The sequence below is a fragment of the Dermacentor albipictus genome, chromosome 1 (assembly GCF_038994185.2).
Source record: "Dermacentor albipictus isolate Rhodes 1998 colony chromosome 1, USDA_Dalb.pri_finalv2, whole genome shotgun sequence".
Classification (NCBI taxonomy): Eukaryota; Metazoa; Arthropoda; class Arachnida; order Ixodida; family Ixodidae; genus Dermacentor; species Dermacentor albipictus.
Window position 1 is genome coordinate 464,259,760 of NC_091821.1, and position 15,557 is coordinate 464,275,316.

The following is a 15,557-nucleotide window of genomic DNA, read 5'->3' on the forward strand; positions in this document are numbered from 1 at the left end:
ACGCTCTACACTGTAAAAAATTTCCGTAATTTTACGGAGGATTTCTGTCATCATACGGAGAACTGCAGATAAAAATACGGAAAGTATGTCATATTTCAAAAATACGGCAAAATCTGCCGTTAATATACGGAAAGTGCTCTCCGTATTCAGCTTTACGGACATTTTCACTGTAATCATATAACGGCTGTACACTGTTTTGGACGAAACAGAGAGAATTCCGTATTTTTGTTATGTGAATAGAAAATTTAAGCTGTCTGAATGAGCGCTCGTACTCGTAAAGTTTCAGCTAACAATACTTTATTGAACACGCAAACTGTACGCATTATGAAGATGCGTACAAAATGTGAGAGCTAGCCTTCTGCCAAAAGCTGCAATAACAGATCGTATAAATATATATACGCATCTTCTATTCCGGTCGCAGTTTGCCGCGCATATGGGCTTAGTAACGCTGATCATATTCGCAAATATATGCGTGTTCTCGCAATGTTCTCAAATTAAGCGCTTCGTAGTTAATAACACAGCATATATGTTTAAGTGAATGAAGAGCCGGGGCCATACGTGCATACGTAAACAAGCTTGCGGCACTCAGGTTCCGGTGCACTGGGAATGACATTGGTGCTCTATACGCCAAAAATTGTGCGCACTCTAAATCAGTACCGAAACGCAGGGAGTGGTATAATGACCCTAACTGCGTTTACATTTTGCAACAAATGGTCTCGAAGGGGACTGGCGGCCAATAGATCCAAGTACAACGGTCGGAGGAAATTTTCGAATGCGGCAAGCAATTAACCCAAGTGTCAAAGGGCACTGCTGAACTGCAATGCAGTTGGTTGAACTCATTCCCATGATATTTACAAAATATCTCGTCTCTGACAATAGCTGCCCATTCATTGAGACAAATCGATTACGCATAATCTTCACTGTTCATGTGTTAATTCTTGAGATAAGATGTAAGCGCAAACATTTCGCGCTTCATCTTGAAACAAGACCGGTAAGCGCGCTCGTTCTTGTACGGTAGAATAAAGAACGCGAACATGCACCGACATGTGTGTAAACTACTGGAAGGTGACTGAAGATGAAGGACCTATTACCGTGCTAGTACTGTGTATACTGTCAAAAAGAAGAAAAAAATAATACGGAAAGAAAGAATGCCCAGTGCCGAGATGTAACGATTCAAGCTTTATTTCTTTTTGACCTAGGATGCAACACCATTAGTTCCATGTGCTTTATGCATGGGTAATGTTATGACACAACTCATTATTTACCCGTTCATTACATGCACCAACCAGCCGAAATTATCCTTGTACTAGAGCTTATGGACGCATCGCAGTGCACTGCTTTGTATTTCATTGTAGCACAGGGGTTTGCTATCGCCAGTAGCGAATGCTTTGGTTGACCTCTCTGCCTTTCTGCTTTTTGAATTCTCTCTCCCTTTGTATAAAACGCACTAACTTGTGGGAGAGAAAGCGTTCCCTCTTTTAGAATTCAATTAATTGTCAAGCAATTATATTGCAGTTCCAGTAACTAGAGCACAAATGCGAAAACGAAACCGATTCTGTTCGGTTCTCCGCGCTCAGAGTGCGGCACCAGGGGGCAGCGCGCGCTGCGCGTCCGTTAGGAGTGGCGGAAGGAGCCCTCATGTGTAGTCAGCCGGCATTTTTCGAGTTGTGTTGTAAATGTTTTTAATTCGCCGTAAATATCTCTTGATTTGTGCTCAAGAGTGGAGCAAGACCCCAAGGAAGAGAGATTGACGCATCGGGAGCGAAGAACAGAAACGATGGATGGTTACGCTGCTTGGGTCTCGGCACGTTCGAATTGGCAAAGTGCCGAATTTGTCGCTGTGTTGTGTACGCTTGTGCGCTCGTCATTTGCCGTCATCGCGCGGAGATATTTGCGCTGGATGTCTTTCACTTCGTGTACAAAACTCTGCACGCTGCGGCATCGAAGAAGTTGTCCTGTGTTTGGGTGCACGTATGCGCTTGGACACGGATAGCCTGCTTGCTCTCAACGGGTGTTCAACAGTCTACGCACACTCGTAACTTGCTCATGAGGTAAGCCCATTTTAATCTTATTTGGTTTGCATAACGTAGGTGTTAAAATGATGTGTGGTAAGCCAGTGTCGCGAACAGAAATATTGTTTCAAAAGACCACTATGCAACGTCTTAGGGCAAAAATGACGCATGAATGGGGAAAGGGATCACCCTATCTTTTCAGATCGATTCCAGTCGTAGAGCGATTGGCTCGATCGCAATTTCCGTGAGGTACTTCTAACCTTTTGTTCACTCGCGTTAAAAGCGTAGAATAAAACTGCGTTCAGTTGAGCTTTTGTATTGACGCTTGTATTGGCGTAAGAGCATACTGTATCCAATACACGAACTTCTGTTAAAATACGGAAATAAACGTTCGAGGCAATAGCAGTCGCTCACTACCTGTGATCGTTACTTTCTTGCTTGGGTGCACGTTTTAATTGTGACCAGAAAAAGAAGTTCTTTGCTCTGGCTGCCCTGCTGTGTTTCCTCGGTGCAACTTTTTGCGGTGCAGCAAGATGTGTTGCTTCGAATGATGTCTGGGCAGTCAAGGCATTCGTGTCAGTAAGCAAGCAGTAAACGGGGTATCAGTGCGAAAAAATTTGGACATACAAGAGAAGCGAATGGTATCATAGACTCTTTTATTTGACGAATAATTCAGTTGTATTACTAAAGCGGAGAGTGGATATGCATGAAAGCCAGATTGTATTGATACTCAGCAAAAACAAGGTAACTTATCATTACTAATCAATCCTTTTCTTTTACTGAAAGGCAAGTTGCTGTTGTGCTGGAGCTGAGAACAGGTCTGCCGCCTGCAATGGGTCCATCTCTCTCAAGTTATTGCAGTATTGTAGCTCACAAGGTGAGTGGATTTTTTTTTCTTAGCTGTTTGCCACCTGAATCATGACCATTTACTTAGCTGTGTAGGTGATCACTGTTAGTGACATTGGAGTGCTGGTGGACCAGCACTCCTTTATGATTGCAACGCATATGACAGAGTGCAGCTGTGGCAGTATGCAAAGGTGTTAATCTATAAGCCAAATTAGGTTCTTTGAGGTAATATGTTAATATATTGATGACATTGGATTGTGGTCTAGCAGGCAAAAATGCTAAACAAGAAGAAATTTTAATTTGCACTTGGTAAGATGTGCAAGCAATTCAGGCTGTTATGCATGAAATGGGACATTTGTAGATGTCTTCTACAGTGCTGCAGTCCTGAATTGCTTCAGAGTTGAGTGATACCACTATAATTTCTCTGTAGAGCATGCAGGACAGTTTAGCATTGGGGGAGGCTGGCATCAACAGGCGTCTACTTACTGTGAAGTTCAAGTGAGGTGTTACTGTTAGGGTGACTATATATAATTTATGGTTTAATTCTAATCTTGTGTCAGGCAGACATAGTTTACCCACTTGGTTAAACAATAGAGATGTGATATCTATGTATACAAGTGTTACCCATTCGTTTATGCCATTTAGACAATGGCAGAAATGCGTGGGTAATACTTGTGTACATAGACAATACATCACTATTGTTTAACCAAGCGGTGCCCCTGCATGCTAAATTTTACAGGGCTATTATTAAGTAATGTCAGCTTTTGTTGTAACATTAAGGCACCTTTTATATTATTACAGATTACCACCATTGTGCACCATCATAGTGTGATATTTACACTAAATGTATTTGACTTTGCTATAAAACCCTGCACAGCGGTGCATCATGAAATTTTTTTTTTATAGTTTCTGGCCTCAGAATGCACTTCACGTTATATTCTTGTTTTCAACAAGACTATAATGCAGGTTTCTCTCCTTATGTTTTGTGGCACTTCAAACTGCGGCGAGCTAAACCACTGGGCAGCAATACTGGAATCGCTACTGCGTGTGGAGCTGTCATCAAACACACACAAGGAATACATCATTGCTTATTTAGCACAAAACAACGGACACAAGAAGGACGACAGAACAAGGCGCTACTCTCAACTGACATCACTTTATTGCGTCCCTCCTTTGTAGACAGCACAATCTAGAATTAGATGCGCTGTGAACACCATGTGCAGGAACCACCAACATCTGATCAAAAAAGCACACTCATGCAACAGAATAAAAAAACATATTGAGCACTGCACAAGGTTAAAGAAAGCACACTAATGCATTGTGACCCCAATGACTGTATGAAGAAAACTTCCGATAACTCTCTGGCGGTGGTATCACGGCTCTTTTTCAAAATCGTAGTATCACGAAACATTGCGAACCTAAGCGATCCATACCAACAGGCACAGGTTCCCATTTGGCTCAACATTGTAAAATATGGAAGTGCAAAGCCATGTTTTGTGATACTACGATTTTGAAAAAGTGCTGTGATACCACCGCCCGAGAGTTATCGGAAGCTTTCTTCATACAGTCATTGGGGTCACAGTGCATTAGTGTGCCTTCTTTAACTTTGTGCAGTGCTCAATATGGTTTTTTGGATCCCGTCGCATGAGTACACTCTTGTGATTGGTTGTTGGTGGTCTCTGCACATGGTGCTCACTGCGCATGTACTTCTAGATTCTACTATTTATAAAGGAGCGACGCAATAAAGTGATGTCAGTTGAGTGTAGCGCCTTGTGCCGGTCGTCTTTCTTGTGTCCATTGTTTTGCGCATAACAAAGTATTTATGAATTCACACCAACTAGCCCGCCAACACATCGTGTTGCGGGCACTTCTGAAGTACTGTCTGTCCAATAACCTTGGTGGCATGGAAGCGCCGTCCACTTCTATGCGTTGCTTTCTGTTTCATTGTGGCATCACATCACATTTTAATCATAATGTGTATGTACTTTTTCCAAGAGACCCATATTCCTATCCTTTTGTTATATTTGCTGTCGCATTATTTATGTGCAAATGACCAGTGTTTCAAGCTCCATTTTATCGCAAAGTAAACTACTGGTACCTAAACAGTTCTGTATATCAGAAAACCAAAGCTGAACTGCCGCACAGTACCAAGCGGCAGCCTTAGTGCAGTGTCAAGTAGTCAGATTTTATTCGTCATGCAGAGGTGCACAGGATAGCTCTTTATTACTTGCTGAATAATTAGGCTGTGTGAAAACTGAGTATTTATGTAGCTTCAACCACATGCTATTGGCCATTGCTCCTGCCCTCATCAAATGTGGAAGATTATCATGGCATTTCCTATTCTCTTTTTCCTTATTACAGTGGGATTACTGCATGCGTAAGTAGGAAACAGATCACATAGGCAATCAAAAGCCAACAATGTGTAAACTTGGAACATTGTACAGTTTGATGACCCAGAATAAGCAGAAATACACCATAAATGATAGACAATTAACTTTTACTTGACACAGGGCTAGAGCATAAAGTAAGCATACTGTATGCTCATACGGTGTCACATCAATTTAAATTTTAGGGTAGCTTTACAGTGTACGCTTCTATTGTTGCATTCTGTCAGAGGAATGGTAATGTTTCGCATGTATAGCAACTAGACTGTCTATATACAGTAGTAAAAATGTGTTAACTGTATTTTTTAATCATTTGATAGAGTGTGTAGAACAATAAACCCATACAATCAATGCAGTGATGTGACTTTCTCTGCACATGTTGCAGGTTCAAAAAAAGTATGGTGGAAGCTGTTGCCAAGGTTCCGGCCAGAAAAGACAGCCAGTATAAAAGGGTCCACGCCACTGATCTCTACTACAGGGGATGAACAGCACATCGAGCGCCCTCGACTAAAGCCGGCCTTGTCCCGGAAGTTGGTGCTTCACAACTTTGCGGCACCACTTTGTTTCACGGGTGTGTGGCATTTCTTCCCCTAACATGCCTGCCTGATGTGCCATAAACTACCCAAGAAGTGTTTCGAGGTGTCCAGAATTTTTCCATTGTAGTGTCTACAGTGTCGCTAACATAAGTGGCGTGCAATGGAAACACTGGTAAATCAGAAAAAACTTGATGTAAGAGAACACTATCGTATACGGGTTCAGATTGTCATAAAAGCGCTTGCCAGACATGTAGAGACCTCCTAAAATGTGAAAAACCACGAAGAAAAGTTTTTCGGCAGCAATATTATCTGATCGCACGCACTAGTTAGTCCACCATATGCCCTGCTTCCAGGACAAGCGACTGCATGACATCGCATTTCCACTGGCTACACCTGCATCTGGTGTGGTGTGCTGCATCCAGCGAGACATGTTAGAAATCAGTGGTACACAGTGTTTTCTGTCCCCTTTCTCGACGCCTACTGAACACATGTTAAACTGTTTCCAAAGCAGAAAAAGAGAGGGAAAGGGCTCTGAACACATTGCATTTTAAAGTGGCTCGTACTGGGTAACGCAAGTACTGTGGCATAATAGATTTGCACCAGGCAACCTGGGCGCCCAAAAAGGCTGCTGTTTACTTGCAAATGGCCAACATATTGCGAGCATGTTGAAGTTCTTTTTTTATTCTCATCGCTTATTTAGCTAGTGGAGACAGCTTTCACAACTGAAGAAGCCTTGGAAGCATGAAACATTTCACAAAACCAGCTTCAATATATCGTGTCTGCATCACAATTTCATGGCTGCATGAGTGAACCCTCTGGTTAACATGTAAGAGAGTTCATGATGTTTGCCATGCATTATTCACTTTATTTACAGGTCAACCCTATCTTGAGATTTAAGCTGATGTTGCATTTAGAGAAATTATGGCCGAGAGCCAGCTTTTGAGAATACAGATTGAGCTTGACAGATTAAACGCCAGAACAAGTCGTTGAGGATTTCAGATCAAGAATCTTCAAAGGCCAGTTCATTTAGTGGTGTTAATATTCTGCTCGAAGTTGTTGATTGTTACGTTCATATGGTGCCCAAGCATTGCGGTAACAACTTCACTTGGAGTACATAGCAAGGGTGTATTCAATGTAAGCTGCTGGCTTTTTTCTGTGTTTTCAAAAACTGGTTTCTTGTTCAATATAAATTTTCATATTTTGCCTTGTTTATTAGGTGTTGTGTCCTGTTTCCTTTTCCTGCAGCTTCTTAGTTAAACATCTGAATAGTGAACACAACTTGATCTTTTGCTTGATTGTCTAGATTGCATGCCCTCGATGCAAAACAATTTCACTTCAAAACTGCTTGTACCATACTGAAAGAATAACTTGAAGCAGCCATAGCCACCAATAACACGCAAGAGATGATTATGAAAATTTTAATATTGTTTTTTGATCTACAGGGTGGCTTAACTATCATGCACCAAGATTTAGAAATATGTAAATGCGATGTAACTAGACAAAATGAAGGTAATGTTTGCCATCGCTTGAAGATACTCTGATTATTTTGTGCATTCTGTCTAATTACATAATTCTTAATTAGTTAATAAATATCTCAAATAATTAAATGAAATGTGTCAATCAAAAGTTGTAGAGCAATATGAAAGCCTCCTGATGCACTTTTTTGTTACTGTTACTCATTGTGTGCTACATAAAAGTGTTTTTCCAAGGAATAAGCCTGCGAATGCACATAAAGTGTCTTGAGTGGCCAGTCATGTGTCAGTTTTGTGGTGCAAAGCCACGAATACAACTTAAATGGGTTCTTTTAAGAAAAAGACTTAGCTCAGCAAATTATCTTTCTTTGTGCAGCCTGTGGAGACAAGGTTTCTTAGACATGGCCATGGCCCTCAAGGAAGATGCCGAGGCCACAGGCAGTTTCTCCAGTGACCGTGAAAAGGTCCCCTGGGGCACAAGTCTGGTTTGGCACCCCCACCTTTCTCCTGCAGCTTTTCTGTCTACTTAGCTAACCAGGTGGGTCAATGATGGCAAAGGGAAAAAAGAATCAACAGCATCAAACACAGAACTTGCTCAAGCTCAATGCATTTTTGGTGTGAAGTTTTTCCCTTATCATTTATCAAAAAACGGGTAATGGTCTTCATACGGACACCTCTTTTCCACAGAGAATTAGCAGTAAAAAAAAGCAGCTTATGAAGGCTTGAATATTAGCTAGGATGATGTGGCATAAATAGGATAATGATTATGAATGTTTCTAATGAAGGTAGTGGTAGTAGAGTGAATAATCAGAGTTTATATATACATTAAAAGACATTTCGTTCCAATGCCAGAATTTTAAATCATCCCAAATAATTCTTGTGTTTGATAGTCTATGCACATTGAGTGACAGTGCTTCTTGATGCTTGCTTCTTGCTGACATCATTCTTATGCTGCATAATTCACCTGTTATAAGTTCCCTATTTCTCCCGTTCAAGCAACTTTACATTCATCATAAGAAACCTCGTAGATGAGTTCCAGAAACTTGCTGATGAGATTAGGGGGCGGCGTGTACTCCAGGCTTAGATATGCATTCAAGAGCCTCATATCTTGCAAATGTTAGAAATACTCCTGCTAAACAAGTTCTTGGTGTCATACAAGGTTATTTGCAAATACGAATTTGCCTAAATTTAGAAAACAGTCAATCTAAAACATGTCAAGCGATATCGCTGACGATACACACACATTCCAACTGAACTAAATACAAATAAATATAGCACCAGATGCAGAATCATTGGCATGATGCCATTCTTTCAGTGGAATAAAATCGGTCCTGCGTTGTAAATCTGGAATCCTTTATAATCCAGACTACTAAATACTTGTGAGGGTTGTGACGTAAAATATGCATGCATTTATTCCTCGTTTTTTTACTTTAACACCCGATAATGCTTAAACAGCAGTGAAAGAACTGAGATCACAGTACCTAATACTTTATATTGCTCCAGAAATCCGTTTCTCTGCCGATTGCAACATTCTACACTAACAAGAAGGCACATAACACTTAGGTTGGTGCTATTCACTTTGATTGTTTGGGAACGAAACCCATAATGTACATGTTATGGCCCTACGTGTCATTACGTTTGAACAACAAAAAGTTAGGGGGTTTGCATTTTGCAAAACTGCATGGAGGTTTTTACTGTGTGCAATTAAAATTAGGAACCTTCCCAGCTCATACTAAATGCATTCTCCAAAGCTTTAGGTTATACAGGTGCACTACTTTACACAGAACACACTCGTTTCCCTCATCACGGCCCACACTCTTAGGCAGAGTTACACCCTTTGAAGTGCCCCTTCTTCCGCACAACGATAATTGTCATCTGCCTTTATGCATTTCCTTTCTTTAACGCTGCGAGCCCTGTGCTTTCCAGTAACGAACGGCATGCACGTTATCAGCATGATAGCATTCCCGACAGCAAAGTAGCGGGCGTGGCGTTTTCAAGAAAGGAAACGCATCAAGGCAGATAACGATTATTGTTGTGTGGCAGAAGGGACACTCCAAAGGGTGTAACTTTGCCTAAGAGTGCAGGTGGTGATTCAAATTCTTCAAAGGTGTTTCATTGTATGGGATGGCACATCGCGCTTCACTTATTTGCAGAATATTGCATTCCAATTGTGTCATATGAGATAAATCCATTAGAGAGCTTTAGCTTGCCCTAAATTTATTACAGCTGTGTACTGGTAAACTGGCCGCAGCTTGCAGTGCTTGTGGAAAAACAGTTGTAACTGCCATATTATATGTAACTGCTAGTGCACAGGCATCGGCAGCAGCAATGGTTAGGGTACACTTGTTTCTTCTATTCCAGGGTGGGTATGCTTCCTCCACCAGAAAGTAATTTTTTTCGTCTTCCTCTTCTACCATATTGGAATGTGAAATGGGGTGCGATTTGCAGGGTATACTCTTGCACAAACTTCATGAACATTTATTCTTGTCTGTGCCACAGATCATTGTTGCTACCACTGTAAAAGCAGGGTGCCTGTTTACAGCACCCGTAGGGAACAATCTGTGAATCTTTAACGAACAGTAAGGATAATGAATAATCGAATAATTTTTAGTAATTTTCAATCAATTTAGCACTCTTTGCTTTCCACTACGGTGTTTTTCAACCTCTAATGTTGGCACAAGGTTTGACTGCAGGATGTCATTTTGTGTGAAACAGTGCACTTGTGCGCATAACACCTCATCGTAAAGATTCTGCTGCAGAGAATGTCATTAGCTTTCGTACGCATTGGTCACTATCTCACAAACCAGTTGCTCCTTTGTTAGTTGGGATGTAGCATTTATGTAAAGCACATTTGATGTTCTAACAAAAAGCATTGTGCCCTCTTATCCCCTAATTCTCCTCACTTGATGCCTAGTCTTGTAATAGCATGGTTGACACCAAGAGAGTCAGTGTGGTGAATAATTGTGTCTGGTGGGGTAGGGGGTGTACATTAACTTAAGCAACTTTTCCAGACGACTTGAATCAGTATTGTGGAATGCTGTTTTTTTTTCAATCACTGTTACCAAATTTCACTTTGGTTGTGGCAACAAGTATAATGTAGTTCGCTAGCATTCCTGCCAACACATATAATGTGCAGGCATCTGTGTTGAAAAAAAGACCAGCTAATGGTTTGCCAAGAGCTAAGGTCCATTTAGACCATTAAATTTTGAACTTACACTGGTGGAAATAACTGGTGAATGAAAGCACACCCAGAACTGGCCATAATATTTTCTTCTATATAACACTGCTGAAACTTTGAACTGCATTTGAACTGGCTTGTTTAAAAAATGACCCATTTCCTTGTTCAAGTAAGACAAAGGTTCCACAGGAAGACAGAAACTTGAAGCTGTCAACAGCAGCATGAATATAAACAGCGCTCGACGTTTTGCAATCTTGCACCTGGTTATATTATCCATCCCATTTTTTTTCCACAGGCCGTTCTTTACTGTTTTATGGTCATACCCAGTTTAGTTTTAATGTCCCTATTTTTTAATATTTGGTTAATATATCTTTTCTTCATCGGCTTTCAACCAAATATATATTCATAATGCGCCTTCATTTACCACTTGCAGTGATCTTAACCAGATGCATCTCGATACAAAATTTATTTTCCTTAATTCTTCGTTTTCCTTTTCCAAAAGTGCAAACTGTTTATCTTGATACCTATTTTGTCTTCTGGGAAGATTAGGTCTACTGGATTAATGACTGCTTACATGGGTACATCGTTGTCTGTTTTGGTCACCCCTACACTTGGCAAGTACTGACAGCATCGCTCATACCCGCTCCATCACAATCACCACTGCTAAGCACACCCTTCCTTCCTTTATTTTAACACTTTGGCTTCTCGTGACCTATTATGTGCACCAGTTACTTCTCCCCCAATGAGGCTAGGGGCCAGTGAGATATGCAAAATCCAAAACAACACAGCCAAGGAAAGCATTTGCTACCCTAATGACAAGCACCTATGTCGAAATGTTGGCTACAGCAACATCCTTTGTTCCAACAATGTTGATCTACTGACATGTTTTTCTAACACCGAAGTTACTGCTTTGTTGTGTTCTGTGATTATAGTTTTTTGCCGCTTTCTTTAGGATGGATATTCACGAATAATATTTGTTTATCCTAACAGCAGCAAGTTTATCCTTGCAAGTGTTTGGAGTCAAGAACAACCTTCACCAGGAAGAAGTGCGAGACGAGTGATTGAAGAAAATAAAGTTGCTTCTGTGATCTAAGAACTTGAAGACTGAAATGTTGCACCTTTTTGTATATATGCTATGCAGTGCATTCATATCACAAAGTGCAAAGTGTTTTATCTCTGCAGCCATGTCAGTGTGTTGGCAAGACAATTTTCTCAATGGTGACCTGCTGCTTTGACTATGAGCTGCCTTCATGACATTTGCATTAAAGGAGATGTACTATCGTGGACAAAAGTACCCTGGAAGTGCGAGTGATGACCAAATTGCATTTCTGCTCAAGACCGCTGAAAACAGTGGGTCACGAATGCACATTCTGAACGCAGATGGTGGCACGGCTGATCCCAGCAAATAGCACTCCAATAAAATTCGGTCGACTCTCGCACGTCCTTGGCAATTTTGTCCCCGATGGCACATTCTTCGAATAATGGATATGCTCTGCAAGATGAAATACGGGAAGCACCTGTACTTTAACGGATATAGTACAGATTTAGCATACGGAGTCTTTCGTTTTCTGAATACGGCAAGCACCTGTATTTTAACGGTTATAGTACAGATTCAGCATACAGTGTGTTCCGTTATCTGAATACGAGAAGCACCCTACTTTAACGGTCATAGTACAGATTCAGAATACAGAGTCTTCCGTTTTCTAGATACAGAAGCACTCGTATCCTGTATTACGGTCTCTCTTTTACAGTTGTCCGTTCTACGGAAATGACCGTTCTTAATTTACGGAAGAGTGTTCGGTCACAAATTATCAGCAAATTTTCTGTAAAGTAAGGAAAATTTTTTTTACAGTGTAGCGCTATCGCGTTAAAACATCTATACGCTCTAATCACAGCCCCAGCTTTATTTTGACCAAGCTGCACGCCGCGCCCAGGCACGGACTTCGCAGACTTTTGACACGCGCAGGCGTGCGTTAGCGACAAATGCAATGCCGCCGCACGTTTTCGTTGTCGCTACGTTACAGTTTTAGATCTCGAAGTGTGTGTGTGTGTGTGTGTGTGTGTGTGTGTGTGTGTGTGTGTGTGTGTGTGTTTGCGTGTCTTCAGAGACATTGGGTTACATAGTTTACCGGGACCTCCCTGAGATGTTTCGCATCAGTGAGGATTATTTACGTGTTCTTACTCTTCGGGCCGTCATCCGTTTTCGACACCGTCCTTCGGTCACGCCGGCGGATTTACGCGTAATGGGGCAGATAATGACTGCGCACAAAAACTCTCTATATAAGAGCGCAGCTGACGGGCGGTTTATTCCCGATCATCGTCAGCTGATTCTCGTAGAGGCAGGATGCGCGTCGAGCAAGATCCTGAACAACACTTTGCAATTTTGACGTAATAGTTCTGCGAAAACTCGCAAGGTGGAGAGAGGTAATTTATAATTGGAAAATCAGACATCCACCTGTTAGCAGCAAGTGCTACAAAGGGAACCCATACGGGTTCCCTGGCACTTCTTTGATTTTTCCATAAATATTTAACACTTTGCAATGTGCCAAACATGGTTAAAATCATAGATAGGAGACCTCAAAGACGTGCGACGAAATACAAACATCTCTCGCATTTACCTCTAAATCACAAATGATTTTCTTTTGCTGTTCGTTTCCGGCTACAGTTCAAACATTCGTGTTCAGCTCCCGAACGGAAGGTACAGTCGTTCGAACGAGTCTAAACTTGTTCACAGACTTCATAGCGCTTCGTTAACGAACCATCGTAGACGTATGCCAATTTGAGCAACTGGCGCATCAAAGACATGTAAGCTGTATAAGCGAGATTGCGCGTCCCTCGTCGAAAAGGCTAGAGATCTGTTTGCCGGCTCTTCTTGGGGATCATTCATCACCGATGCCCTGGTCATACGGCCACGTCGAGGCTTCCACGCAAGCTGTGTTGCAGGATAACGCCGTCAGCCTTTCACCGACGCAGCGCTACAAACTCTGAGCATGTAAAAACGCGACATGGCAAAAACCTTAGGGACTGCCTGGCTACAAAAACAGCGCATGAAGTTGTCTGTTCATGTGAGTTATCGGCAAGGTAACTTTTGTAATAACTGATATTGTATTTCAAAGCAAAATTTCAGGAATATGACGCAGGTTGCTTCGCTGGCTGTTCAGTGATATTTGGTACCAGTCACACCACGACACTCGGTCGTTGCACGAACAAAGGTTGCGTAAGCTCGTTTAACAGTGTCGGAGTAAAATAAAATGAACAGTCCTCCGCGGGAATGCGTAGGTTATTTGAACATGCTCAGAGCTGACGTTGTGCATGTGAGTGAGACAAAATTGGTAAAGGACTTGAACACTTTGGACGTAATCTACACAGCTTATGTATCGTGCCACAGTAATATGAACGTCTATGAATAACTGGACTATTTTACTCACGCAAATATTGTTTTCCCAGAAGTAGCTTAATGCCGACGAGAGCTTCTTGGGCTTGTTGGTAAATTGCGACAGAGCAAAAGCACGAAAACTAGACACGGACGGACGGAGGAGGCAACACACACAAGCCCTAAGTTTCCACAAATGTCTATTTGAAGCAGGCCAGAAAATATATGCGTATTAATTCGCGGGAATCGCGCATGCGAAACAGCCATGGCTATAAAAGCTGTCTAATATGGCCCCGAAACAAGGCAAGCTTTTTCCCGACCATCCGACAGATGGCGAGCTTGCGCATGCTGTGCCGATTTGTTCAGTTCTGTCTGCTGACGTGCAAGATACTTCCTTTTTTTACGAGAACGCATTTGTAGATTTTGTGCTTTTACTATCAGCATATATTCAAACGCAAACAATTATGACATCACCAATCATACGTATACGCGTATAATCTATCAAACACAAGCCTGGACTCATCATGAGTCTCAAGGCCTACAAGTGCATAATTTATCTGCAGAAATTTCACGCTTGCTCGATTGTGCCTGCTCCGCGGTTGGCACTCAGAGTCCAGAAGAAACTCGGTCAGCAGAAAAGAAGAAAAAAGAGATGCCGATTTGCACTCAGCGCCTGTGACCACAACTGGCCCTTTACAAATGGGCATTGCACCATAGGACGCCCAACAACTGTATCATACTTGAAATATGTAACCTTTCTAATGAGTAAACAGACTTCACGCGCTCTATTTTGATATCGTTGTGTAGTGGTAAGAAGGCGTTACTCAATCATTCATGTACCGCGCACATAGATCGCGGCGTTGTAGCGCAACGATTGACCCAATGGGAGCTATGTTTAGTCTTGCGCGCAGCCTTCAGGAAGGCGTAGCTCACAAGTGCGTTTGTTCATCCGAGCAGGAGTGGTCTCATTTGAGGAAGCTCACTGTTCCATAATAGGAATAGTTCGTCAAACTCGAAGTGTTGTTCATCAAGAGTTGTGAGGTCTTCAAATGAGCAATATGTCACAATCCGTCGCAGTGAAATTCACGCTTGCAAGGCTATTTTCCGGGATACACTCACATGATATATTCTTTCTGTGCAAAACAACAACAAAAAAACGACTATCTTGGTTCTATGTAAAAGCGTCGTTTTCTTGTTGTATTATTTTTACTTCTTTCTACGGCAAGTTTCGGTAGCCAAGTGGTGCCCACCGGCTCTGGCTTCGTCCTGAACGACCAGATGGACGACTTCTCAACGCCGGGGCAAATCAACGCTTACGGCGTAGGCCCTTCGACCGTGAACTTCATCGCGCCAATGAAAAGTCCTCAGTCCTCGATGGTGCCCACCATAATCCTGGACAAGGACAGAAATCCAGTAATGTGCGTCGGTGGTGCCGGAGGGTCCCGCATCATCAGCGGCGTGGGCTTGGTAAGCAGCCAAGTATATTATTACACGTGTGTTATCTGGCTACATGATGGTGATGAAATGAAATGTAAATCGTCCTGGCTGGCTATAAGAACGCTTTTTGTGAGCGCACTGAGCAAAGCAAAGAGAGATGACCTAGCGTCCACCTTTTTCAGGAAAGTACGTCTGAGGGCGCACCGGTACCACTTCCACTCACAGCATTCATACATATTTCGCGCATTTTTGGGCAGCTCGAGCTGCAGCTGTGCGGCCGATATCCACACAGGGTGCAGTTAACGTACCAGTATATTCC

The 15,557-nt window shown here is 42.1% G+C and overlaps 1 protein-coding gene and 1 long non-coding RNA gene across 5 annotated transcripts in view; both read left to right on the forward strand.

Annotated features, from left to right (window-relative positions):
- The window catches only part of LOC135905603 (scoloptoxin SSD14-like), a 153,697-nt gene that overhangs the window by 110,641 nt on the left and 27,499 nt on the right, over nucleotides 1-15,557 (forward strand). For all 4 annotated transcript variants that reach the window (XM_065436555.2, XM_065436553.2, XM_065436554.1 and 1 more), the window contains one exon: nucleotides 15,028-15,268. In XM_065436555.2, coding sequence (XP_065292627.1) covers nucleotides 15,028-15,268 — 241 coding nt within the window. The remainder of the gene's footprint in view (nucleotides 1-15,027; nucleotides 15,269-15,557) is intronic.
- On the forward strand, nucleotides 1,714-5,801 carry LOC135905605 (uncharacterized). The gene is made up of 3 exons (XR_010565423.2): nucleotides 1,714-2,051; nucleotides 2,799-2,889; nucleotides 5,628-5,801. It is a non-coding gene; the product is annotated as an uncharacterized lncRNA (long non-coding RNA).